This window comes from Nuphar pumila, chromosome 10 (genome assembly GCF_984573655.1).
Source record: "Nuphar pumila chromosome 10, dmNupPumi1.hap1.1, whole genome shotgun sequence".
Classification (NCBI taxonomy): domain Eukaryota; kingdom Viridiplantae; phylum Streptophyta; class Magnoliopsida; order Nymphaeales; family Nymphaeaceae; genus Nuphar; species Nuphar pumila.
Genome location: NC_143258.1, coordinates 82,412,857 through 82,440,756, shown reverse-complemented (window position 1 = coordinate 82,440,756; position 27,900 = coordinate 82,412,857). Strand labels below are relative to the sequence as shown.

General features: G+C 38.8%; 1 protein-coding gene across 1 annotated transcript; it reads right to left on the bottom strand.

The window, feature by feature from the left end:
- Positions 1 to 14,464: 14,464 nt before the first annotated feature.
- On the bottom strand, positions 14,465 to 23,041 carry LOC149827061 (large ribosomal subunit protein eL20z-like). Its single transcript, XM_090019150.1, has 4 exons — positions 22,790 to 23,041; positions 21,325 to 21,400; positions 17,653 to 17,770; positions 14,465 to 14,738 (listed from the first exon to the last, which is right to left on the bottom strand). The coding sequence occupies exons 1-4, from the start codon at positions 22,968 to 22,970 to the stop codon at positions 14,679 to 14,681; spliced, it is 435 nt and encodes a 144-aa protein (XP_089875276.1). The 5' UTR covers positions 22,971 to 23,041; the 3' UTR covers positions 14,465 to 14,678.
- Positions 23,042 to 27,900: the final 4,859 nt, after the last annotated feature.

Here is a 27,900-nt window from a genome sequence, read left to right as displayed (position 1 = left end):
GATGTTTCACAAAACTATTGTAAAATGCCCATGCATGAAATGACATGTTGGTAAAGTAGCTAGTAGGGGTCAATTATATAGGACACTTGTCACTTGTGGAGCAGCTAGTGCACCTCACCTTGTGTTGGAAAGTTGCAGGTTCAAAACCCAAGGGGATAATTGTATAACTGGTAGGGGTCTGCCTAACCCCAACTTGCCTTTCAAAAAAAAAAGAATATCTCCAACTTCTTTCAAGTTTTCCTGTCTCTGTCTCAATCTTGCTTTTAGGGTACGTTAAAAAATGAAAAAATAGTAGGAAAAGTCAAAGTAGAATTTTTTTTCATCCATTCCAAACTGGAGCAAAATTTTGAAAGTTTTTTTTTTTAAAGTTTGATATTTGACAAAAAAATCTCTCTGTTAGGAAGAGTGCAGGATTTTTTTTTTATCAAAAAATTCTTTTTATATTAGGGCAACCAGCCACTCACAACACATCTTATTCCACGAGCTGCTATAGTAACTTCCTCTATCTTCATCTTCCTCTCACCCACCACCATTTTTAGGTCTCTTTCAATTTTCTCGTATTTTTCTATTTTATTTTTCTCATGCTGCACAAATAAGTAAAAAAGAATTATATAAAAATTATTATATTAAAACTTCTCATAAAAACAAAATCTTTTCCTGTATGACTTTTTCTTCCTCCCAAACATGCTCTTAATTTTGCTGATGTTGATTTGGCTTGGTTATGTCATTATGCAAAGAGACAGGAGACCCTTGGCATTCCATTGCCATCTGTTGCCAAAAACACCTGGAAAATATTTGGAGTACAAAGTCAGAAGTAAAAGTACAGCACATGATCAGTTTATATCTTGATGATTTGGTCAACCAGACCACTTATGCAGCTTTATAAAAGAGCGATTGCTATTCAAGAAGCTTCTTATTGCTCTTGTTGGTAAAAGCAAACAGGTATGCTAGGGAGAAATGCCACACTGCCAAGCAGAGGTGGAACACTTGTAGAACATTAGTTTGAACATGCTGTATATGTAGTCAAAAGCGCCAGTTGGTACCTAACCAATAGACCCCAAAATGCCTTTTTAGGGTCAAGGTCGAACTAGTCAGTACCAAAAAATTAAGAAAACATATATAATTTTTAATTAATTGCTAAAATTAATAGCAAAGATGTATTCAATCTGAAATTCATCAACAAGATAATTATGATTAAAGTATAGTATGTCATAGCGCATCATAAAACTGTAATTTTGTGTTAAAGACATGTTATATTTTATTTATAATTATCTTTATGATTAGATCCGCTAGCACTTGCAACGGAAGAAGCCCCCTTCTGGTAAGAAAAATTTAAAGCCACTAAATTAAAATGAGTAAAAGGTAAAATTATAAACTTTGAATGTAGAGTATATGGAAGAAACATAGACTATATATATATATATATATATATATATATATATATATATATATATATATAGAGAGAGAGAGAGAGAGAGAGAGAGAGCCGAAAAGCGATCAACATTACTTAAAAGTGAAACTCAACAAAGCGTTGAGTCCCACAAGCACAAACACAACAGCACAACATGAAAACACCATTTACACAAAAACAGAAAAAACCGAACACAAAACAAAAAACTCATCAAGGACCACAGACATCTAGATGAGGATCGGTTGGAGGCAGAGGCAAGTCTTTAAGATATATACGTAAGATAGAATGCACATCAGCCAAGACCCTATGAGTCAAAAGGTTAAGGTTGAACAGAACATCCCGAAAAGTAGCATCATTTCTGGCCATCCATGTGAACCACCACACTGTAAATAACCAAACTCTCCAAATAGTCCTCCACTTCTTTTCACGTCTAATTATAGTTGGGCCGAGGATAAGATCTAATTCAAAGCAGTCTACCTGCACAACAACTGATGGAGCCCTCCAAGTTTCAGAAAACAATTTTCGAAACACTTCACAGAACCAAAAAAGATGTTGTGTGGTTTCTTCAGCCTGTCGACAAAGCACACATTAACTGAGAAACTGAAACCCCATCCTCTTGATATTGTTATGAGTTTGTATCCAATCATGAAGAATCAACCAAGCCAATACCTTGGTCCTCAGAGGTGGTCCCTTCACCCATAAAACATGTTTGGGGATCCAGCCCGGGCCTGGAGGTAAAAGAGAATGGTAGACCTTGTGGACTTGAAAAACTCCCGCAATTGAGACTGCCCATTAAAGCCAAGATCTGTCTACCCCCACGTCCAAATCGCTGTCAAGAAACAAACGAAATGCCCTAAACCACATTTTCCTCAAATGCGATGTGTATGATCCACGAGCCTCCTGATGAACAGCAAGTGAATCGATTAGACCATATTTGAGTCAGAGGAAGTTTGTGCATGCATCCTGTGAAGTATGAGCCAACCAACACTGCTTCACAGTCAATGCCACACTCCTTTTACGCAAAGCAAAAATTCCTAAGCCAACCATAGTCCTTGGCATAACGATGGAGTCCCATCCCACCAAGTTCCTCTTATAAGGTCCATTTACACCACGCCACAAAAAGCTAGACAGGACACACTTAAACTGTTGCTCAACGTTGACTAGCATGACACAAACCGACATGAAGAATTCCGAAATTGCTGACAAAACATGCCTGATCAAAGTAATTATGCCTGCAAAAGACAAATATCTGGCGCGCCAAGACTGGAGCTTAAGACACACCTTGTCAACAACTGGTGCCCATGATGTTTTAGAGGTTGGCTTGACTTGTAGGGGTAGCTCCAAGTACTTAATCGACAATGGCCCTAAAGCGCAGTTAAAAATTTTTTCCATCGCATTTTGACTGGTCAAATCGCCATTCAGAAGCGTGACCGAACACTTATTTCCATTGAGCTTCAGCCTGGACAAAGCTGCAAAAAATATGATAATAAGCTTTACGCGGAGAATCTATTGCAATGAAGCCCTTCTGAAGACTAGCATATTGTATAAAATGCCCAGAAAAACCATAAATATCCAACGATTATACGAAGCCCCTTGTATGCACGCGTCTAAGAACCACCGCAAGTCCTTCTGCCACTATATTAAACAAAAGTGAAGATAACAAACATCCCTGTCGTAGGCCGCGCCGCAATGAAAACGACTCCCCCTTTATCCCGTTAATGGACACTATGGCTTGTGCATTGGTAAGGAGCTCTGACACCCATATGGAAAAACGGTTGTCGAATCCCATGTGATTCACCACTTGCAAAAGAAAAGGCCAGTACACAAAATCATATGCTTTATTAAAGTCAAGCTTCAACACGAAGTAAGGAGTACGACTCACGTGCATGGAATGAATGACCTCTGAAGCCGATATATATGCTTGTTCAACTCTCCTATTTAGAATAAAAGCAAACTGAAAATCAGAAAATAGATTAGATGCCACCAATTTCAGTCTTGATGCTAAGACCTTTAGAACTATACAATACAAGGCTCCCATTATAGAAATGGGACGGAAGCACATAATATCTGTGGCGATGCTTTATTTTGGAATAAGGGAGATTAAACTGACATGACACTGCCTAGACAGTCTAGAGTTACGATGAAACTCATCAAACACTGTACACAAATCACTCTTCACTACTCTCCAAAAAACTTTGAAAAAAATCTACAGGAAAACCATCTACTCGCGGTGCCTTCCAACCCAACAAATCTTTAATTGCATTCATGATTTCTGCTTCTGAAAACCTACGTTACAAGGTTAAGACCTGATCTGGTTGAAGAGAAGGAAATATCTCATGCCCAATATTACCTTCCATATTTGGCAGAATAGAATAAAGCTTCTCGAAATAGTTAGAGATTGCCGGCACAAGATTTTGCCCTTCCCACAACACCCCGTCAATTATGATCTATTGAAGGATACTTCGTCTAAACCGATCGGAAGCAAATGAATGGAAAAATTGAGTATTTTCATCCCCTGCCGCCAACCATTTCACCCGAGCACGCTGCTTCCATTTCAACTCCTCTTTTATCCTCCAACGTTTCAATAATGTCGTCCAATCAGCAAGTCTGCTTTACAATCCCTTCAACTGCTCATCCGATAATCCTTCGATGAAAGATAATAGGGTGAACATTGATGAGATCTCTGCCTCCCATTCAACCATCTCATGAAACTTACTCACAGACCGCCTTTGCAACCAAAGTTTGATATCCTTAGCTAGGTGCAAAAGCTTCTTTTGGTATCGAATAGCAGCCCTGTCTTCCTGAACCCTCAAAGTCCAAAACCCTTCAACCACTGAATGAAACTCTGGTTCAGTTAACCACCATTGCTCGAAAGAAAATCGACGAACTGATCTAAAGCCTCCTCCCCATTACACGATCACCTGACCATGGTCGGACACAGTTGGGAGAAAAATCCACCCCTTTATATCTGGGATGATTTCAAGGAATCCAATTGAAATTAAGACTCTATCTAGCACCCTATAACATGGTCGTGCCCGTCGGTTAGTCCAAGTAAACCTTTCTCCAGAGAATGGCATGGGGTATAGTGGATTAGCGGCAACAAAAACTTGGAATCCTCTGATTGACAGATTGGGCATCACTAAATTGTTTGAATCTTGAATGGACAATAAACAGTTAAAATCTCCCAATAGAATATGACAATCATCAGTCAGAGTGAGCACTCGATTTAGATCCTCTCATAACAATAATCTCCTAGAAGCGCAATTTGGGTCATACACTGCAGTAAGCACGACCATGCGGTTCAAAGCTTGTACACTGAAAGGCATGGAAATCAAAAATTGTCCGAGGTCCACTTGAGCCGCCTCCAATGAAGACTTCCACAAAATTAAAATACCCCCAGCATGATTAACAACCGCTTTAAAATAGAAGCTTTCACCCCTCCACAACTCTGAAACCGAAGCAATAGAAACCTCTTGCATCTTTGTTTCATAAATAACAATCACATCCAAATTTTTCTGTCTAATCCAATTAGACAAGAATAAGCATTTTATCGGGCATTTTAGGCCTCAAATATTCCAGCAAGCCATCTTCATTGGACACAATATGAAAAAATCTAAGATCTGCGTGTTCGGGGTGAACGACGTGGCGAGACAATATCTCTCCTTTGCGCGCGAGATATAGTGGTGCTGACATTCCTTCCATTTCGTGTATACCCCAAACGAGAGGACGTTGAAGACACATCATTCGGGGAAGCCTGGTTAACTGATGAAACCATAGTTGTAGCACGGGCCGTAAGATCCTTCAAGATTTCATGTAGTTGCAATTTCGATAACTCGATACCTAGTAGTTGTGTTGCCGCCGTGACATCAAAGTCCATCACTTGAGAAAGCAATCGGTCATCATCCCCCTTTCCCCTAAAGATTCTCCTTCATTGACTCCATGCACAATGTCTATTTGCACCGCTTGAGGAGCCGCAAAGAAGTCGTGGTCCTGACCCGCCCTCCCAGCACAAACTAAGGCGGGAGCCATATCTGCCTGATACGGAAAAGCTCTTGTTCCAAAACAAGAAGTGAGTGAGAGAGAGAGAGAGAGAGAAATTGGTAGCTACGAAATGCTTAGGTACTAAATCAGTGGTCAATCGCGCACACTGATAAATAGTCATGCACAAAAAAAGAAAACAACACCAAATGACAAGTTTTTCCATTAAAGGAGAATTAGTGGCGACAAAATTGTCACCACTAACGTTCAAATGAGCATTAACATAGACAAAAATTGCCCCTAAAGATCATTAGAGGCGATTTTTTGTTGCTGCTAATGCTCATTTTTCCTCCTAGAGCATTAGCGGCGACAATTTTTGTCTAATGCCCCTTTGGTGGAAAAAATTGTCAAAAGCATGATTTTTTTGTTTTGTTTTGCGCTAAGTTGTACATCAACACACATGATAGATGGTCAACACATTTGACTATGGATTTAGTACCTATTGATTTCGCAGCTACCAATCTCTCTCTCTCTCTCTCTCTCTCTCTATATATATATATACATGGTCAATTGGTCATCTCTCAATTGACAACTGATATAACTGGAAGAAAGACATCGAGTGGCTGGTTGCCTGGTATAGGGGTAAAAGTGGGTTGGATCTCTTTGGGTCTTAGCCGAGTCCATGGGAGAGTATGAATGACCATCTAGAAAGGTGCTACCATATATTCCCATTTAAGGGTGTATTTCTTGGGCATGAGGTGCGGCACGTAAGCACCCAATATAAGGGCATGTTTAACTCGGGGTACAATCCTGCGTGGGGACAAAGTGGTCCCTGCACAAGGGCTTGTACCACGTTTGATTCACGAGGACCACTTTGTCCCCATCCTACAAAGGGTGCGACTGGCACATCCAAGATAAACATCGCGCGTTCTGTTTGTCCTACACATTAAATGCACCTTAAAGAGCCCTGATAGTCTCTAACAACAATTGTAACAATTCAAGCCTAAGTCTTTTGTTTGGCTAACGTGGTGCACCTATGCCAGAGCACACCGTTCCATCGATTAAAGATTGCTGCAAGTAGTGTTGTTAGAGGCAAACACCTCAGTACCTGGAGAGCACACTTTAGAGGCGAAGAGCAAGCTCAAGGAACCGAGGCGTTGTATGGAGGTGTTTGTAGGCTCGAAGCGTACGCTTCACATGGGTGAAGTGCATGCCTCGCGTCGAGGCACACTTCACTTCTAAGGCGTAAGCATCATGTTCACCAACCAGAAGGGAACCTTGCCATCGATGTTGTTGCTCTGAAGGTCGAGGACTTGCAGTGAGCTTGCGACCCCGCCCGCCGCATTGTTCTCTGGCGAAAAGATGTCGGTGAGCTTGTTAAACCCAAAATGCAGGATCCTGAGCAGTGGCGGTGAGGAGCCGGAGGCGTTGAAGAAAAGCGAGGACGAGAGCACGTTGGAGAGGTTGTTGTGCGAGAGAGCGAGCACTTGAAGGTTCAGAAGCCGATCAATCCCTGTCGGAATCTCGCCGCTAAGGTCGTTGTCCCGGACGCTGAGGTGGCGAAGAAGGGAGCAGTTGGCAAGGGCCGCCAAAATGCTTCCTTGGAGTAGGTTTCCGTCAATCCAGAGGTACTCCAGAGAAGCACTCTCCAAAACTCGTCAGAATCTCCCCGATCAACCGATTGAACGAAAGGTTGAGCAGATGTAGCACGCAAGCAGACAAATTGGTCGGAATCTCTCCGGAGAGTGAGTTAGACGAGAGATCAAGGAACCAAAGGCTCGCCGGAAGACCTCCAGAGGGGATTCTCCCTGTCAAGAGGTTTTGGGCGACATTGAGGATCTGCAACTCAGTGAGGTTGAAAATTTTCGGCGAGAGCGTCCCGGAGAGGGCGTTGGATTGGAGGAATATGGCACGGAGGATGGAACATTGGTCGATAGAGGAAGGAATGGTGTCATTGAGGAGGTTGGACTAGAGGCTGAGCTTTCGAAAGCTGGAGAGGAGGCCAAGCTGAGAAGAGAGGGGTCCCTGACTCTCTGGAGGCAGAGACGAGGGAGGCAGAGCTCGGTGACGCGGCCGGACCCCCCCCCCCCCCTCAGTCGCAGAGCGCCAGCGGGGAGGAGGCATTCCAGTTAGAGAGCGCACCGAGGGGGTCCTAGAGGCATCCAGGCTTACGCTTCAATGCCTTGAGGCTTACACCTCGCTTTGCCTTATCGCATTTAACAACCTTGGCTGCAAGCATTGTGTTGAGCTATATCCTACATGAAATGAATTATGTGATTCTTTCGGCACCCTACTACTAACTGGATGGTGCATGGTGATAACACACACACACAGTTGGCGAGTTCGGTCCCACAAATCCCCCAACTTTCTACCTCTCTTAAATCTAATGACGCAAGTTTTTTTGATAAAAATCTGACCTTACAGACAAATTCAGCATGGTAGCTCTACCACGAATGTCTATTAGATTGTATGTTTTTGATGAAAAATCTGATTTTCTAAATCACAAATTTTTGTATTTTGTCAACCATTGATTTTTAAATTGTCAAAAGATCCTGCATTTTCACTAAATGAATGATGCAAATCACATCCATGGAATCCCATTTGATGAAAACAACTTGCAGCCATGAAATCCCAAAGTGGGGTATGAAGATAGGGATTACAGGGGACGAATGGAACTGATTTCCTGCCAAAAGGTTGTTTGGCAGGGTTTGCGAGCTGTTGTGCACATGTTATATACATCTGAGCTCTCTATCTTATTACGATTCCCCATCTTTCCTTTGTTCTATTTTGCCAATTTGAGGTGACATAACCACCAAGCTGGGCACTAGATCATATTTCTAAAGCTTTGTATATTCCAAATCTCGCATCAAATCTCCTATTTGTAAGTCAGATCACAGAAAACATTGACTGCAATGTTATCTTTTCTCCCACTAATGTTATTTTTCAGGATCAAAAAACGGGGAAGACGATTGATGAAGGCAAAAAATCAGAGGGGCTTTACAAAATTGATCTCAGCAGTTATGCATCATTAGCAGAAAATAAAGAACACGGTCATTCATGGCACTACAGATTAGGACATTCTTCTGATCATGCTCTTAAAATTTTGTTTCCAGATATTCAGATTGACTGTAGTAGTTGTGATACTTGCAAATTTACTAAGTTAGCTCGTGCTCCTTTTCCTCATTCTGAAAGCATGACGACTCATATGTTTGAATTAATTCATTCTGATGTGTGGAGACCTGCTCCTGTAGATGCCTATTCTGGGTACAAATATTATGTTTTTTTCATTGATGATTACTCCAAATATTGTTGGATATATCTTCTTAGAACCAAAGATGAAGTTCCAAAAATATTTATAGAGTTTTACACTATGGTTGAAACTCAATATGAATCCAAAATCAAAGCGCTTAGAACCGATAATGGATCAAAATTTAATAACCAGATCTTTAAAGAATTTGAGACTCAGACTGGTATTGATCATCAATTCACGTGTGTTGGCACACCTCAACAAAATGGTATTGCCAAATGAAAAAACTGACACCTTTTGGAAATGACCAGAGCTTTACTCTTCCAGATGAATGTACCAAAAAAAATTTGGAGTGATGCAGTTCTTACTTCATGTTATCTTATTAACAGACTTCCTAGTAAAGGTCTGAAAAATAAATCTCCCCTGGAAATTTTGAAAGGAGGGAAAATTAAGATTTCTCACTTAAGAACCTTTGGTTGTACTGTTTTTGTCTCTACCAAGAATGATAAGCTCAGTCCTCGTGCCATTAAATGTTTATTTCTTGGATACTCTAGTTCTAAGAAAGGGTACAAGTGCTACGATGTTCAGAATAAACGCTTATATGTTTCTCGTGATGTGCATTTCGATGAAGATATACCTTATTTTACTTCTAAGCTGATTGATAATAATTTTCAGAGGGAGAATCAACTTGTTCTTCCTAGCATTGACTGGTTAAGTGATATAATTATGTCTGAACAACATCAAACTGGCCCCAATGGGGGAAATCCGGGAGAAGAAATCACGAGGCAAGATGAAGAAGAAAGTTTCTCTCCACCACATGTCAGAAAGTCAGGGAGACTCACTCGACCCTCTAGCCGACTCAATGATTTTGTCACCTATATCTCCACGAATCATCCGATAGAAAACCACATTGGATATAACTGCTTGTCCAAAGGATATTTAGCATGTCTCAGTGCCATTGACAAATACAAGAAACCTACATCATATCAAGAAGCAAAAAAGGAGTCCACTTGGGTTCTAGCTATGAACGAAGAATTGGATGCCCTTCACAAGAATAAAACATGGGAGATGATCTATTCACTCTCAAAAGGAAAAAATGCAGTTGGATGTCGTTAGATCTATAAGGTAAAATATCAGAGTGATGGAACTCTTGAGAGGTTTAAAGCTCTCCTTGTTGCCAAAGGTTTCACACAAACATATGTGATAGATTATGAAGAAACATTAATTTGCACCTGTGGCAAATAAATACAGTCAAAATTATTCTTTCTCTTGCTAGCAATTTCAATTGGAAATTATATCAGCTGTATGTCAAAAACGCATTTCTTCAAGGAGACCGTGAAGAAGAAGTTTATATGCACTTGCCACCTGGCCATCCTCAAGAAGGTAATCCTAATTTAGTTTGCCGTCTCTAAAAATCCCTTTATGGCCTAGAACAATCACTCAGAGCATGGTACTTAAAACTAAGTCAGACCTTAGAAGAAAGAAGTTTTAAGAAATGCATAGTTGATAATTCCTTATTTGTGCTTCATTCCCATGGAAAAATTACTATCGTCCTTATTTATGTAGATGATATTATCATTACTGGCAATGATGATCTTGAAATCTCTAAGACCAAAGCACATCTATATAAAACTTTCGATATCAAGGACCTCACGCAGCATCAGTATTTTTTGAGAATTGAAGTTGCTCACTCAAAAAAAAGAATTTTTCTAAGTCAAAGAAAATATGCTTTAGACCGCCTTAAAGATTCAGGCAAACTTGGAGCTAAACCTATTGACACCCCCATAGAAGCATATAACAAATTGGATTCTAATGAAGTTCTTCCTCCTAAAGAGATTGAAAAATTCCAAAGATTAGTGGGAGGCCTTATATACCTCACTGTCACCAGGCCAGATATCTCATATGCAGTCAGTTCCATAAGCCAGCATATGCATTCTCCAAAATCATGCCATGTAAAGGTTGTTGAACGTATTCTTAAATATATAAAGAAAAAGCCAGGCCAGGGATTGGTTTATACTAGGAATGAACATATCATTGTTGAAGGATATTCTGATGCAGATTGGGCTGGAAGTGAAGACAAAAAATCGATTACTGGCTACTGTGTATTTGTTAGAGGTAACTTGGTTTCATGGAAAAGCAAGAAGCAAAATACTGTGTCTAGATTCAGTGCTGAAGCAAAATATAGGGCTATGGCCACTACAGCCTGCGAGATGATCTGGATAAAATCCATTCTTGGGGAATTAGGTGTGACACTTGACAAACCTATGAAGATGAACTGTGACAACAAAACTGCTATTCCCATTGCCACAAACCCAATATTTTACGAAAAAACTAAACACATTGAGATAGATTGTCATTATATCAGAGAAAAGGTTCAAAAGGAAGATATTAGTCTGCTTTTCACTAGAAGCAGTGATCAACTTGCAGATATACTGACAAAAGAAACTACTAGTGCTCAATTAAAAAATACTCTCAACAAGTGGGGATGTTTCAATATCCACACCCTACTTGAGGGGGAGTGTTGAGATAAGGATCTTTTAATCACCTTTCTATCTTCTTAGATATGATGCAGATCTGGTGTTGCTGTTATCTTTAACAAACTTTCTTTCTTGTTGTAACTAATTCAGCAAGAATACTGGATTTTATAACCGCTTATGGTTATCCTTTTGGTGATGAGAAAATATATGAGGGTGTGGGTTGTCTCGTGGACTTCTGTCCCAATAAATCGCTGGCAGGGTTAACTCATAAATCGCTGAAGTAGCTGCAGGGTTAACTCATAAATCGCTAGAGTCGCTGAAGATCGCTACAATATTAACTCGTAAATAGCTACACCTCCCGATATCATCGAGGTCATCCTCTCCCGCCTCCGTCCCAAGTGACTGTTGAGGTTCAGAGCCGTCTGTAAGTCGTGGCGCTATCTGATTGACAGCCGCCGGTTCGTCTTGGTACACCTAGCTCGAGCCCGGGCTTCTGGCACTTGCCTCCTTCTCACCTATTACAGGTCCACGTTTTGCTATTTCTGGATAAAGGACTCACCGGAGGACATGGAGGAGATATCCGTCCCTCTTCCCCGGTATAAAGTCCAAACGATGCTCTTCTCCTCTTGCAACGGCTTGCTCCTTTTCCACCATCGCCACTTTATCAAGAACCTCGCATCTTTCCATGTGGTTAATCCCGCAACAGGCCTGTTCATAAACCTCCCTTCGATCTCTGTCGACCTCGCATCAACGACAACTTCTGCAAACTCGTTTCAGATCCCTCCCTGCAGAAGCGGGGTGAAGGGGCCTGCGTTTACAAGGTGCTTCTTCTCTACTGGACGAATAAAACCGCCCACACTCTCGTCTTCACCCTGGGCACCGATGTTTCCTGGCGAACCTTTGCGAACCCTTACCAGTATTGGGGTTATAAAATCTTCGGTCTGGAGTATCCCTGCATCAATGGTGCTGTCCATTGTATATACGACGATTACAACTATATCGCAGGTGAATTCGACAAGACGACCCGCTTCGTGGCGACCTTCGACATGGCGAAAGAGCGGCTCGGGCGGATCGATTACCCCACTGGATGCTGCTCACGATCCTGCAAGGCGCTGTCTTCTTATTACTGCCATGTCTGTGTGGTCGAGCTTCGGGGGCTTCTTGTCTGATCCACTTCGATGGGGAGATGAAGGCCGTTGATGTGTGGTCGCTGGAGGACTACTTCAACAATGTGTGGAGCAAGGATCACACCATTGATCTCAGCTTCATATACAGGGATGATGAATGTTTTTCCGCGGTGTGGCGTCGGGCGTCGGGCATGTACATCTTTCCTTTGTCCAAGGGTGATGGCGATGAGGATGTGGTGATCGGGTTTCAGGTTTGTTCGGCGACAGGTGAGACAGGCCGCGTCTTCATTTCTTAGTCCTCGGCTCAAGACGACAAGCAGGGTGAAGCTGCTGGGAATGGAATATCAAAATAGGAGCAAGTCAACCCGTTTCTCATGGAGGAGTACTTACGTAGAGAGCTTGGTCGGATTGAACACCAGCAAAGGCCAGAGCTGGAAGCTGAGTGTCTGCTGCAGGAGCAGGGTTTGATCTCCTCTTAATTTGTGAATGAATTGGAAGAACAATTACTAGTGGATTTGGCCTTTCCCATGTATATATATATATATATATATATATATATATATATATATATATATATATATATATATATATATATATATATATATATATATATATATAGAGAGAGAGAGAGAGAGAGAGAGAGAGAGAGAGAGAGAGTCTGTAGCCAACGGCTTGTGCATCTATCCTTTCTTACCCTCTTCGGTTCACGACCATAATAAGCAGAGTGAAGTTGCTGCGAGTTTAATATGAGAATGAGAAGCAGCAGACCGTTTGTGTTCACGGATCCCATCATTTAGTAGGATGGGTTCCATCATACATTCAATCCTAGCCATGCAATCAATGGCTAAATGGTTCTGCTGGATGGCTAGGTTTGAATGTATGATGATGGAACCCTCCTAATTCAAATGATGGGATCCGTGTGTATAGAGGGGTGCTTGCGTAGGGATCTTAGTCCGGTTGAACAGCGTCAAGGAGTATCTGCTGGCTGTCGTCAGATGTTTTAGGATTCTATATTTTTTGTTATGAGCTAATGCTCACTTGCAGATGTGAGCGTAGGGCATTTTCGGGGACGGAATTTGATTTATTCTCATGCATTGTCAACTACTTGGGCAGCAGGGTTTTCTTATGTTTTTCTGTGAATATGATGATGTATTCTTCTGTCCTATATTTAGTTGATTTGATGCTGATTTTGTATATGATTATGTTCATTCACTTTGAGGGGTTCAATCATTGATTAAACTATGCCTTACAAACATTCACTTGTTTTGACATCCTACTACGAGCTGGCACGGTGCCAACACACGCGAGTCTCTTCTTCAGGTTTCGTACCAACAAATTGCAGGAATAACAGAATATTGCAAAGTCCCAACTGATAAAAGTAAAAGATGGATGAAAAAAGTAAAGAAAACAAAATTTATTGCTGATATATTCCACGAAAAAAATCAACACATTGGAAACTTCATTTTTTTACTTTGCCCCAATAAATTCAATTCATCATGATAAAGCTTCTTAAAGAAGCTTTTGTCATTTTCAAATATGGGAATACAGTGCAATACATTCGCTGATATTTGTATAAGATGACACCGGAATATCAGTCGCAGTTGGGGCACGTAAGGCTGAGTGATCATGTCCTCAACCCGGAGTTTTACCTGGCAGGAAACCGGATTCTCATTGAGGGTTCCTTCGTCATAAAAAAAAGACATCGGAATATCAGTAAGAAAATCAGAGGCCAATAACATGATTCCATTTCTGGATAGGGTTTGCAACGCCCCCCCCCCCCCCCCCCCCACACACACACACACACTGCCACGTGTGGTCATGTGATTGGCTCAATCAGGTAACCGATCTTTTGCTCCTATATCCACAGAATAGTTGATGAAGGCATCCTCGAGAAACATTACTAAGATGGAACAGTATGAATGGATTTATCATGAATCATTTAGAACGGAGCATGCTTGGATCAACAAGAATAAACAATTAAATATATTTTAAATAATGATAAAAACGAATGATTCAGATTGCATGGAAACATAATTATAAGAAAATGATTTTATGCATCCAAATTTCTAAATAAAAAACACGATTTCTACTGAGCAGAGTATGATAAATCCATTCATACGATCCCATCTGTTTGAACATGCACAGCAGGCAGGAACCGATTCATTTGCACACATCCGCACCTGAGAGAGAGAGAGAGAGAGAGAGAGAGAGAGAGAGAGAGAGATTTCACTTGGATATATTATACAGTTGTAAAGATCATTAAGAGGTGATACAATCACCAGTGTAAATAGCAAAATATGAGAAGAAATACATAAAAATAAATACAAAGATAGGCACACATGAATACAGATGTTCAAAACAACTGTGAGGGCAATAGTACTGCACCGGTTAACATGGAAACAAGAATTACCTCTGTATGTAAAAGCCAGACAATCTTATCACCAGGCGTCAGTCCCCGCGGTCACCCCAAGAATTATGGCAATGATAGCAAGACATGCCTGAAAATTGCAATTTCAATCAAACCCATAGAAATTATGCAGAACATGAACATGAGCATGAACATGGCATAGGGACATTAAGTGCATGTTTGCTTCGAGGAACAATCCCGTGTGGAAGGGACGCCGCGGCCCCGAGCGGGATTGTTGCATGTTTGAAACCCAGAACAAAGAGGTCCCATGGTGCGCCAGTTGCACTCCCTATGGTGCAACTGGCACATTCTGAACAATTGCTGCCTGGCTTGTCCAGGTGTCATTTGTGCAATTTCAGCTAGCAAAAATATTTCAAGTGCAGGAGGGGCATGCGCGCTCATAAGCTTGCAGGCACAGAAAAAGGTTCCAAAAATCCAACTGAAAGAATCAGCAATATACAAATTAACTCTTATTATGGAGCTCTTGTGATCAATATCTAACATAATGTTGAATTAAAATTTCAAGACTTGAAGACTAATGCTAAAATAATGTCATCGATGGTTTTCATGCAGCACATGCATTTTTCTTCTATCTAAAGCTAAGTCACACGGACTCGGCTATAAGGTCGACGCACCCGTGTCGACACGCTCTGACATGGGTGCGGACACGGGTGCAGCTTCGGACATGAGGCGGACACGGTCAACCAAGTGTCAGACTCGGTCAATGCACCGGGGCCGAGTCCATCCACATTTTGGACTTTGTCAATTTTGACCGAGTCTATTTTTGTCCATTTTTAGGGCAAAAGACATAAAAACTAAAAAAAATCAATCTTTTTATATATTTTTTAAAATATATATATATATATATAGCCGTGTCCCCTAATGGGCACAACTTTGACCGAGTCTTATTATATATATATATATATATATAGCCGTGTCCCCGTGTCCAAAAATTTTGAAATTGCTCCGCACCCGTATCCGCACCCATGTGACATAGATCTAAAGTGATAAATGCAGGGACTCTCTGACCTCTCAGTTGATCTTCCTAGTACCGTATAACAGTACATAGGGAAAAAAATTGACCAGCCTGTATACATTTGGAACAGATTCTCTTTTGATTATCTCAATGAATTTCTTTAGACAAAGATTCTGTTTTTTTTCAAATGGTAAATACTTTTCAGAATATGGAGTGTGAATCAAATCCATGTTTCAATTGAAAATGAGATACTGATCCAAGTTCTTTTCTTATGAATCAGATAGATTCATATCTGACAGAGACTGACAATAAGTTGAAAGAGACTGCCATTTGTACAAGTTATACATTTCGTCACAACTTCGTGAAAAATCGTTAGTTATGAATATCTGTGATGGTTTGAGACCTCATCCAATCTACTCATAAAAGATTGAGCAGCAGATAGTAGCGTGCATGCACAGTGCCCAAACTAATGTATCCCAAGATTGCTGGATGTCAGAATTATTTGAATCGGTTTATCTGTAATTTTAAACAACAAAAAATGAAAAGATATTGCTGCTTCATAATCCAAATTCTCCAAGGTCTTCTGATTAATGAGTCTATGTCACCATAAAGTTCTTAGATTTAGACATAAAAAAGAACATTGAAATTCAAGTGGCAAGCAACTAATACAAATGTCTTATGTAGGCTTTTAATCATAATATACCTATACCACTGGATGTGGTCATGCATGTACATGGTATGGCAGGTATGACAGGCACTTACAATAAAATGTGTGTCTGTGTGTGCGTGATGAGCACTTTGATGCACCCATGTTAGGTAGAAATAGAATATACCTCAAAAATTCCATTCAAGAATATGAATAGCAATATCATGATTCTCATAATTTAGACAAAGTAAATAAAATTAACCATAAACACATCCTTATATTCAACAAGTGAAGGCCTAAAGTTAAATTGTTCAAGAAGAATTTAACGCTCAATGAACTAAAAGCTACAGTACCTAAACTTGTCAGTGTCTTTGTCAGTGTCACCAAGTGTCTGCCACTGACATGGCTGACCGGTGAAAGTCCCCAAGTGATATAGATGCTACAAAATTCAAGTCTTCCTATACACTGTTTTCCACAGATGCTAAATTCCTTTCATGGTCCCATATTAATATTAGTACACAATCATATGGTGCACCTACTACGTGTGCTATGATCACATAGGATAGGGTTCAAATGACTAGAATTTAGAGAACCAATATGCATGGATATACTCATTAGCAAGGACAATCAAGGAATGTGCCTAGATCTTCGAGTTTCTCATACAAAACAAGCACTCCAACAGCAGATATTTCTGGTCTTTGTGAACAGGAAAGGTCTCTGCCGTGGTTCTATGCCTTAGGGATTTATCCTAACCATAGATGTAGAACAACAAAAAATAGGCAGAAAAACTATTTGGCTCCATAATGGTAAAAGCTTTCTAAGACCAGCATCTGCTTTTCAACTGTATCAGATCACAAACAAGAAACTCGCATGAGCCACACCTTCATGCCTTGAAGTTGGGCTTCAGACCATCTTGAGACCATTTGCAGAATGTTTATACTATAGCCCAGTGTCTGCCATTAGCTACCAGGCAGAACTGAATCAGCACCCCTTGAAAAAGGACTACAGGGCCCTTGAACATTCCTCAGTATATCCATGTCGCTTCAGCCATAGTATTATAACAAGATGGGAATAGGTTTTAGACTTTTAGTGAATCATGCTATCCATCATCTGGAATAGAAGTTACCATAACCATGTCTAGTACCACTCTTATCCCTTTAATAAGCAGATATAAATATTACCTATAATGTAATACATAACTGTCCACCATGATTAATGAATGACATATGCAGGTAACGGCATCAACTGTTGACCTCAGAGAGCAAATGCATAATAGTAGTTGAAAGTTAGGTTGACGATCCATGGCTCTTCAAGCTTTTCAATTTTAAACAAATTTTACAGTAATCTAAGCTCAAGCATATAGTGGAATAAGAAGTTACTTACAGCAATTGTGCATGCAATATAACCAGGTTTCTCTCTGTAATCTACTCTTCTAACACAGATAAGGATGAAAGCTCCAATATACCAGGGAATTGCAGCAAGAAAGAAGCCAATAATAAACCTTTCACAAGAACAAAATATTAGTGAGATCTCAACTTAGCATAGATTAGGAAAGATAAAGAAAATAAATAAATAAATATATATATATATATAGAGAGAGAGAGAGATGTGGTAGTTTCCTACCACCTTCCCAGCTAAACAGCTGAAAAGTCGTTAAAACGACTTTTAGTGGTGGTCGGCTGACCGCTGCTAAAGAGTTGGGCAGAAAAAAATTAGCGAACAGGTCCGCGTGTCTGCTCGGGTGTCGCTGGGAAGGTGGTAGGCAGCAATCACCTCCTCTGAGTCCTCTCTCTCTCTCTCTCTCTCTCTCTCTCTCTCTCTATATATATATATATATATATATATATATATATATATATATATATATATATATATATATATATATATATATAAGGGACCGTCCAACCAAAGGAAGGTCCAAAATCTACAACTGATGATAATCGACAGTGTTCCTTCTCTAACAATCAAGTTTTTCATCGATCGGACTTTACATATTGGATTTTTATCATTCATTTAGTGAGCGACAGTTTTGGATTATGAATTTTCGATGTTTAGATGTGTTTTTGAAAGCGCTAAAAATCAACGGCCCACAATACTTTGTATTGTAAAGTTTTAAATGCATTGTGAGCTGTTGATTTTTCATGTTTCGAAAAACATGTCTATGTGTTGTAAAGTCTTCGTGTAAAGCATATTTCTTAATAAATTATAAAAAACAAATAAATGAGATCCGATCAATGAGATGCTCAAGCATTGGAGAAGGGGAGCCTTCTGAACATCAATGGTTGTAAATTTTAGACCTTTCTTTGGTTGGACGGCCTCCTTTCTCAATATATATATAGGAAAAGTGATAGCTGCCTACAACTTTTTGAGCCTATCGCCAGACTACCACCAGTGAGTAGGCGTTTTCAGGTTGTTTTTCTCAAATTTGACCCTGCAGATGTGTTTGGCATGATCGATTTGCTAAGAAATGACACTTGGATCATGTTTTTACGATAAAAATGAGTTTTTAAGCATTGATTATTTATTAAAATTGCATACCAATGATTTTTAAATCTTATAAAAACCTAACTGCGTGTTGGAATCAGAGGATCCAAGAGTCTATTCCTATCAAACCAAGCATGTAGATCACATATGTATGGTCAAATTTTAGAAAAAATAGAAAAAAATCCTTCCAAAGCCCGATACGCTCGCGGTAGGCAACTACCACCTACTATATATATATATATATATATATATATATATATATATATATATATATATATATATATATATATATATATATATATATATATATATATATATATATATATATATATATCAGTGATATTTTCAAAATATCATGATATTATCATTGTATTTTCAACAAACAATATTATAGGTAAAATATTGAGATATTTTGAATTTTTTTCCAATTTGATAATATCACGATATTATCACGAGAACAATATTATAGGTAAAATATCACCAATTTGATAATATCATGATATTCTTGTGATAATATCACAATATTATCAATTATTGATACTATTTTATTTATTTTCTACATCATAAATATGTTTTCTTATTTATTTTGTATTTTTTACTTATTTATTTTATTATATATGTATTTTATTATCTAAACATGATATTTTCTTACTTATTTTTGTTTTTTATATATTTTATTTTTTAATCCCTGAAATTTTCCTAAGAATTTTCAAAGATTTATCACCAAACCTATAATATCGCGAGAAATAGCCTCGCCAAGATATAGCCGATATCGATATTTGTGACTATGATATATATAGAGAGAGTAATGGGTAGGTGCTAAATGAGTTTTTCAGGGGGTTTTCATTTTATTTTTAAATTTTGACCGTACAAATGTGATCTATGTACTTAATTTTATAGGGATCATTTCTTGAAGTGTTCGATTCTGACACATGGGTGAGTTTTTATAAGGTCCGAAAAATCAACGGTTCAAGATCTTTGTAATTTTTCGAGGCTCCAAATATCATTTTTTTCATCAAAAACACATGATCCAGGTGTGGATTCCTCGTAAATCGACCATGCCCAACATATTTATGGGATCGAAAAACACCAGAAGGGCAGAAAAACCCATTTAGTGCCTACCCATCTCTCTCTCTCTCTCTCTCTCTCTCTCTCTCTCTCTCTCTCTCTCTCTCTCTCTCTCTCTCTCTATATATATATATATATATATATATATATATATATATATATATATATATATATGAGTAATGCTACGATGCTATGGGAGCACCTACTCCCACACATTAGAAATCATAGTTGCAGGTTGTATCTTCTCAATCAGACCTTATGGATGCACTCAACATAGTTTATTTGATAGGAATCATGCTTTGGATCATGTTTTTAAATTTTGATACATTGAGAACCATTGATTTTAAAGGTCTTAAAATACCTACATGTATGCTATAATCACGTGATTTAAAACTTGTTTTCTACTAAATAATGCCTATAGATCATATCTATAGGCTCTGATATATATATATATATATATATATATATATATATATATATATATATATATATATATAAGAACTACCGTGTGAACCACGATTTTCATAGATTATTTAATTCTTTTCTCTTGAATCTAATCCTACAAATGCGATCACATGCTTGGTTTTATAAGGATCAGCTCTTGAACCATCAGATTATGGTGAATAAACAAGATTTTTTAAGGCTTTAATATCAACTACTCATAATCTTCATAAATATTCAAGCATCAAAAAATCATATATTTTTCATCTGACATCAACGGTACACAATCCAACAACTGTTTCATTGCAAATTAACCATGCCGAACATATCGACATGGTTGGATTTGCAAAAATAGTGTTGGAAATGCCCAATTAACACTGTATTTCTCATATTCTAGTGTCTCTCTTTCCACGCAGATACACACACACATTATATATATATATATATATATATATATATATATATATATATATATATATATATGAGTAGAGGGTAGCTGCCTACACTGATCCGTGCTTACCCCAAGCTACGGGGCTTTTGAAGGGTTCTTTTCCATGTTTTACTCAAATCTGACTGTACAAATGCATTCATGTGCTTGATTTTATAGGAATTGACTCTTGTCGATTCTAACATAGGGGTAGGTTTTTATGAGGTTTGAAAATTGCTGATATAAATTTTTTATAAATATCATAAATATTTAAGGCTTAAAAAATCATGTTTTTCATAAAAAAAAACATATACAAATTTAAGACCCCTACCTATTTATCATCAACTGGTTTGACCTTGTTGGTTCTTCACAACATGTACTTGAACTCACTGAACCCAAAGTCTGTTTCTGCTTGTACCCATCTATACTGGAACTAGTTTATACCCACACATAACAACCCAAACCACTTCATACCCAGTTCATCCTGATCTAAACCAAACTAGCCATACTTGTCAAAACCTGTTAAGGCTAGTAACTATTTAATAAATTAGCCACGGCTTCAAAAGACTGCATATGACTTTTAATTCTTCAAGTATACTAGATAATGGAAACATGAAATGGAAAAAGAAACTTACAAAAACCATCCAAAGCCAACGCCACAACAAGGAAGACGAGGTTCTCTTACAGGCCTTCCTTCAACAATCGCGTAACCTTTCAACCATCAAATGATTGACATGCAAATACCTGTTAGTAAAGATCTGAGAGCAACACAAAAAGTACTACATATGAAAACAAAAGTAATGAAAAGAGAAGAATAAACCAAATTTTATGCCTGAGAAAAGTTGTTGTGTACTAGATTCTAATCTAGTGTGGCCAGGTGAATTGGCAATTCTCAATCATATCGGATTGAGAAAAAAGAAAGGGGCATCCTTCCCCTATTATTCTCAAATAAATGATACGGCAGAATTTGGGAATTAGAGATGTGAAATTCTGAAGGAACCAAATAAACATTAGATTGAAGAAACTATAAAAAATATTGATCTTGATTGATCTATAACCATCTAATAGGGCAATCCTTCAGAAATCCATGCCAAAACATATTTTTATTATAAAAATAATTGGCACATAAGACCCAAGAAAACAAGAAATTATCTTAGAACTCATTAGTTTTGCCTTTCTCATAACGATTAAATGGAAAGATTCTTTTTAAAAGGTTCAGCAAATTCCTCATAAAAAACAAAGAAACCAAGAACTATACAGATCACAGTAACATTTTCACCACAGTTTTGTGTCAATATGCTTAAAAACACTTAGATATCAAATGAATGCTTATATACAACCCACAAGAGGTCTTCGAAATTCGCACCAAAATATGAAGAAAAGAACATGTCTTACTAAAAGCACCAAAGAAACACTTTTACAGAAAAACTTTAAAACTTTCCACTAAAAAACCTAATAAAAATGATCCGATCACTTAGCCTAGAAAATCAATTCCACTACACAACAATTCACGAGCAATTTTCACGATTCCACACCAATAACCAAAGGAAAACCAAACGGTCACCCGATGAAAGCCATAGAAGAATATTTATGCACTAATCACAACAAGAAAACCCTAACTCCCTCTAGGAGACCAACCGTATAAGATCAGAACCGATCAAAACTCGCCTCCAAAAAAGAAACTGTAAAAACAAGCACGATACAGAACACCGAATGCAATCCATCACACACAAGATCAAACCGTAACCGAATTCAGATAAAAAAAATCAGAAAGGAAGACAAAATGAAAAAAGGAGCAACGGGTGCGCAAGGGACTGCAATTCATCGCTCAAGATCAATCCGCAACAAATTGAACTCCGGAAAATCAGAGAAGAAAGGAAAAAATGTAGAAAGAGAAAGCTAGAGCGAGGGACCGAGATTCTCTCTCACGCACAAGATCAACCTGCAGCCAAATTCAGCTCTCAGAAGCGCAAGGGATAGCGATTCTCCGCGCAAGATCATACCGGAATGGACTTCAGCTCCAGGAAAACAGAGGAGAAACAGGAAAAAGAAGAAAAGACAAAGGAAGAAGAGGGAGAGAGAGAGAGAGGGATCGCGTACCGGGAACAGTCTGGTAGGCTTGTGGGTAGTAGGGAGGAGCGGAGAGCACCGCTCCGGGGGGAGGGACAGGCTGTGGGATTCCGATCGCCGGCTGACCCTGCGAGTACGACGGCACCCCCTGGAACGTCCCGTAGTAGGCCGGCGGGTTCTCCCCCGGCTTGTTCCAGCCGTCCTGGTTCATCTCTTCCTCCTCCTCTCTCTCTCTCTCTCTCTCTCTCTCTCTCTCTCTCTCTCTCTCTCTGAGACAGAGACGATCAGAAGAAACAGACGGAGAACGTTTTCAACTTAAAGAGGGGAAGACGTGAGAGGAGATCGCGTCCGTGTGTTGAGGACTACAAAAATTTCAGTGATATTATAGTCTGACCATACACGTATTGTTTGTGGGCCCCGCTGATGGAGGGGAAACGGCTTAATGCTTTCTCTCAACCGATACGATTCCAATGTCGATAGCATAGTGACAAAAGTTAAAAACGGCAAAATATTGGCAGCCAAAAACTCACGAAATTTTGATTTTTTTTTTAAAATCTCGGTAAAAAAATAATTTTAAAATATAAAAAAACGATTTTTATAAGGAAATGTACATAAAAAATATTTAAAAATATAAACCACATTTTTTTCACGATAAATACCTGATAAAAACACAAATATCATGTTTAAAACGTGATATTTATGTTTTTGACGAAAAACTAGCGAGAAATTACCTTTTTTAACTTTTGGATAATTTCTCAAGTTATTTTTGTGAGATTTTTCATAAATCTCTCGAGATTTGTCACTATGGTCGATAGGGACCAGCACAGCGGACACGTCACTGATTGGTGGATTATATAATTTTGTGCATATAAATAAATAGAAAAAAAATAAAAAATATTTATTTTTTATATTTACACGAAGAAGCCACCTCCAAAATCAGAGACCTAGCCGCGCTAGCTTTGAATGTGAAATAAGAAAATGAAAGCTGATGCTAACACATAATCTTAAAAGAGGAGAAAATCATTTATGTCATAGTTTTCTCAAGCCTTCTCCATAAGCTTCACAAAAATACAAACCATGTGAATATCACCAAGTTCTTGCCCCTCTCTTTCTCTCACATATACTAGAATATGACAACTGAAATTTTGAGAACAAGGCATTTTTTTATGGCTTTTTTGTAAATCTGACTCTGCGGATAAGTTCAACATGATCTATTTGGTAGGAATGGAATATTGGATCATGTTTTTCCATAAAAGAATGTGATTTTTAGATGCATAAATATTTATGAAGAGTTTGAGCTGTCATTTTTTAAAAACCAAGCATTAACGATTTAATAAAAGAGAAAAAAAATGAAAATCTCAATTCACACTCTAGTTCTTATATATATATATATATATATATATATATATATATATATATATATATATATATATATTTGCCACCTGAGGTTGAGAATCTTTGGTGGCCCATGTGTGCCAATGAAATATAGACACCTGACAATATTATCCCATTCATCCAAAAACTCGGTAACCTTCCAAGTAAGGCAGCACACTAACTGGGTTCAAGCCAAGATTGAGCTCGGCTTGAGCCCATATAGTTTCACGTTACCCAAAGGTTTCAAATCAATCCGGAGAATGCTGAGATTCAAATTTAGTGCTTTCTTGTAAAAACTCAACGTCTTCCTGTTAGCGTGAGAGTTTTTTCTGTTAACTTTGTCAACAAAAACGATACATAAATCTAGTGCATTATATACTTATATGAACCGAGCTTAATCGGTCTAATCGAGCTTAAGTGAGCTCGATTGCCTGTTCACACTCGGCTCATCTATCTATAATCGAGCCTGAGTCATTGTTCAAGCTCCTCTCGCCCATTGTACGAGCCGAGCTTAATCAGATCCAGCCCCTGTTTGGCTTGTTGTGCAGCTCTACTATCAAGAACTTACGTTGCAACCTTTTTACTCTTTAATCAACATATGAACACAATAATGTGCCCAGTAATTGAGGCTGCGGTTAGGACGTTTCCCTTCTTGTCACACATGCATGCTGGCTATAAGGCCAAATACAGGATGGATGTACCAAGTAGATTGTCTAAGAGTGTGTCATTTTTCACAGGCAAGCATTCTTCAAATTTGACTTTTTTTTTTTGAAAGAAATAAAATCCATTAAAATATAGAAAGAATTCAGCATAATAGTGCTACTGCAGTTGATGAGATATCGCTTGTAGTAACATAAGACAGAGAACAGAGAAAACACAGCTACAGCCCACTGATTCCAATACAACTGCTGCAGAGAACATTAGCAGCTGCAGAAGACCCAGTTAAACAACCACATTCGACTGCTCTGAAGCCAAACTATACATCCAAGCAGCTTTCAAAAGATTGTAGAACATCCGTCTGATTGAAAGTTTCTGCAATAAAATCTGTATGCGTCTCTCAAACTTGTGCTCCTGTAATGGTGAGTCGGGTTTCATGAACATGATGGTTCGTTGCAGAAGCTCAATTCCGCTTGAAGCCATCCAACATTGAAGTCAACCAGCAGTAGCAGGGACCAATTCGATCTAACTGACCGCATCCTGCAAATTCAGACTCGTTCCTCTGCTATCCCCAGAAGTTGTGCTTGCCCTTCCCTGAATATTGGACCAACTTCCTGCAGAACGTAGGAGAGTGACAACAACGGTAGATGCATCTGGTTTGCACGCGAGAAGTACTCCCACACAGACTCACACACACACTGTTACATACACAGACTAACCCCCCCCCCGTGAGGCACACACACACACACAGACAAGAACAGAAAATTTGTTCCATAAAAGATCTAAAAGGTCTCCAGAGACGATTTCCTGTGACAAAATCTGACCCACTAGTTGATGATTCAGTGTCTCCTGATCCAATCAATTGGAGTTCCTGGCCATTCTTTATGAGCTCTAGACGTTACTTCCCATCGGAGCCGAGCATAAATAACTGCATGATCAACCTTACTATCACGAAACCGACGTTGGTTTCTTTCGGACCAGATTAACTTTCAGGTCAATAAAACTCAAACTCTCCAGACAAACATCCATTTTTTGCCCTTCCAAGCTAAATGCGGTGCAACTGCCATATCCCTAGGAAAATTTAGGTCGTCCCAATGTAGATTAAATTCTCCCAAGCTTGATTCAACAAGGTTCTAAAGAATTCACATTCCCAAAACAGGCAAGTGATTTCTCCCCCCTTACAACGTAATACACACCTGTTTGCAAGGTGAAAACCTCTATTTTTCAATCTGATTTCGGTACGCCCATGTATGATTTGCCAAGACATGAATGATCCCTGAAGCGGTAGACCACCCCTCTAGAGCGCCTTCTTTAGCAGTCATTGCATAGTCAGGATGACAACTTCAAGTAAAAAGATGGTCTTGAAAGCACCATCACAAGAGAACCTCCACTCCACTTCACTTCGTTCTCTCTTTGAGGCCTCGATAAAATCTTAACTTGATTGATGAGAGTAGACCACTTATCAAAGACTAAATCTGAAGGGTTTCTCCTTAGTATCAAGTCCCAAGTGGCTTCAAAAGGAGACCATAGTGCAATAACCCAAGTATGTCTTCTTCTTGTGGCGTTGTATAGGTTAGGGGATACATCCCTAAGCTGCCTATCTCCCCACCAATAGTCCTGCCAAAACAGGGTTGTGTTGCCATTCCCCACCTCAACCCGAGTGCCATGACAAAAGTCATCAAGAACCGCGATCCAACCCTTCTAAACACCTGAACCCCTCTTATAATTTTGATTTTCAGGCCAGTTCGAGGGCCACCCCTTTAAGTTATACTTGTCAATGTAAATGACGGCAATTATACATTTTTTCTTGCAAATCAGCCATAATCATTTTGCCAAAAGTGTCTTATTAAACTTATGCAAGTTATGCATCCGCAAACAGATTAGATGGAAGGGTTTGAGCAATTGCATGCCAACTTATCAACGAAGTATATCTTGGATGTAAGAAGAGATGAGTAAATAATTCAAAGAAGAAAGCAATTTGGGGACCACTCTCTTTATAGAGTACTTTTTGAACTTTGATGACGTAGAATAGTCCCATATTGATGAATCACAAAATGGTGATGGAGTTTATATCCTACTTAGTGATTCAATCACTTGTTCCAAAGAACAAGGGGATGAAATGCTAACCACACACACGTGCGTCGTGTCGAGCCGGGCCGGGTCTGGGTTTGGGTAATTGGCCCTTTAGAGCCATATCCATTAATCTAAGTTCAATATTTTTTTTGTCCCGCACTAATTATTTTATTTGGATTAAATAAAGAAAAAAAAGAAATGGATAACGGATCGTTCCGTTGACGGGTCACGTCACTAAGTAACAGATTTCTTCCACGTTTTTAGTAACCTTCCAGGGATTATAAAACATGGGGCTGCAGTTACGCAAACGCTAATGACTCTCGAAACTTTTTGTTTTCTCTCTCCCTGCTCTCTCTTGCCTCTCTGAAGAGTGTTTCTTGAAAAGGGGATTTCTACAACATTTGTTCACAGAAGTTGTTTTCGAAGGGTTATCTACTATCGAAGTGTACCGATCCAGATCGTTGAGGCTATTGTATCCTATGGGAAGGACGCTGTACCCTTTTTGCACCGTGTGTAGGGGTGAATCTTCTCTAAGGGGAATATCTTTATACGCCTTAACCTATTGCAGAATATTAACATGTTTTCATTGTTGTTCTTATTCTGTTATATGCATCTGTTTAATTTATTGTCTTCGTTTGAATTTTGGTTTAAAATGAAACATGACATGATTAAACTCTGTTACGATTTGAATCAATGGTTTAACATGCATATCATGTTGATTTATTATCTGATTTGCTTCATGATATTGTATTTGATTCTAACCGTCTTAGAGAAGATTCTAAGCATGTCGATTTCATCTAGTTTGATACCGAAAGTAGACATGTCTGGTATGCTTGAAAAGTTCGTCGATCAGAATTTCAAGCATTGGCAACAACATATAAAAATTTGGTTCATGATTATAGGCTTGATTTATGTTCTGAAGTTTGAATGCCCTACGGTTTCTGATACTGATCATGCCACTATTACTGCGACTGTAGAGTGGAAAGAGAAGGATGATATATATCGTGGTTGTATTCTGTTGGCTCTATCCAACACTT

Coding starts and splice junctions, on each gene's coding strand:
- LOC149827061 (XM_090019150.1), bottom strand. CDS start 22,970: ATGAACCAGGACGGCTGGAACAAGCCGGGGGAGAACCCGCCGGCCTAC. Junction 21,401..22,789: donor AGCCTACCAGACTGTTCCCG/GTACGCGATCCC, acceptor GATGGTTGAAAG/GTTACGCGATTGTTGAAGGA. Junction 17,771..21,324: donor GTTGGCTTTGGATGGTTTTT/GTAAGTTTCTTT, acceptor TTCTTGTGAAAG/GTTTATTATTGGCTTCTTTC.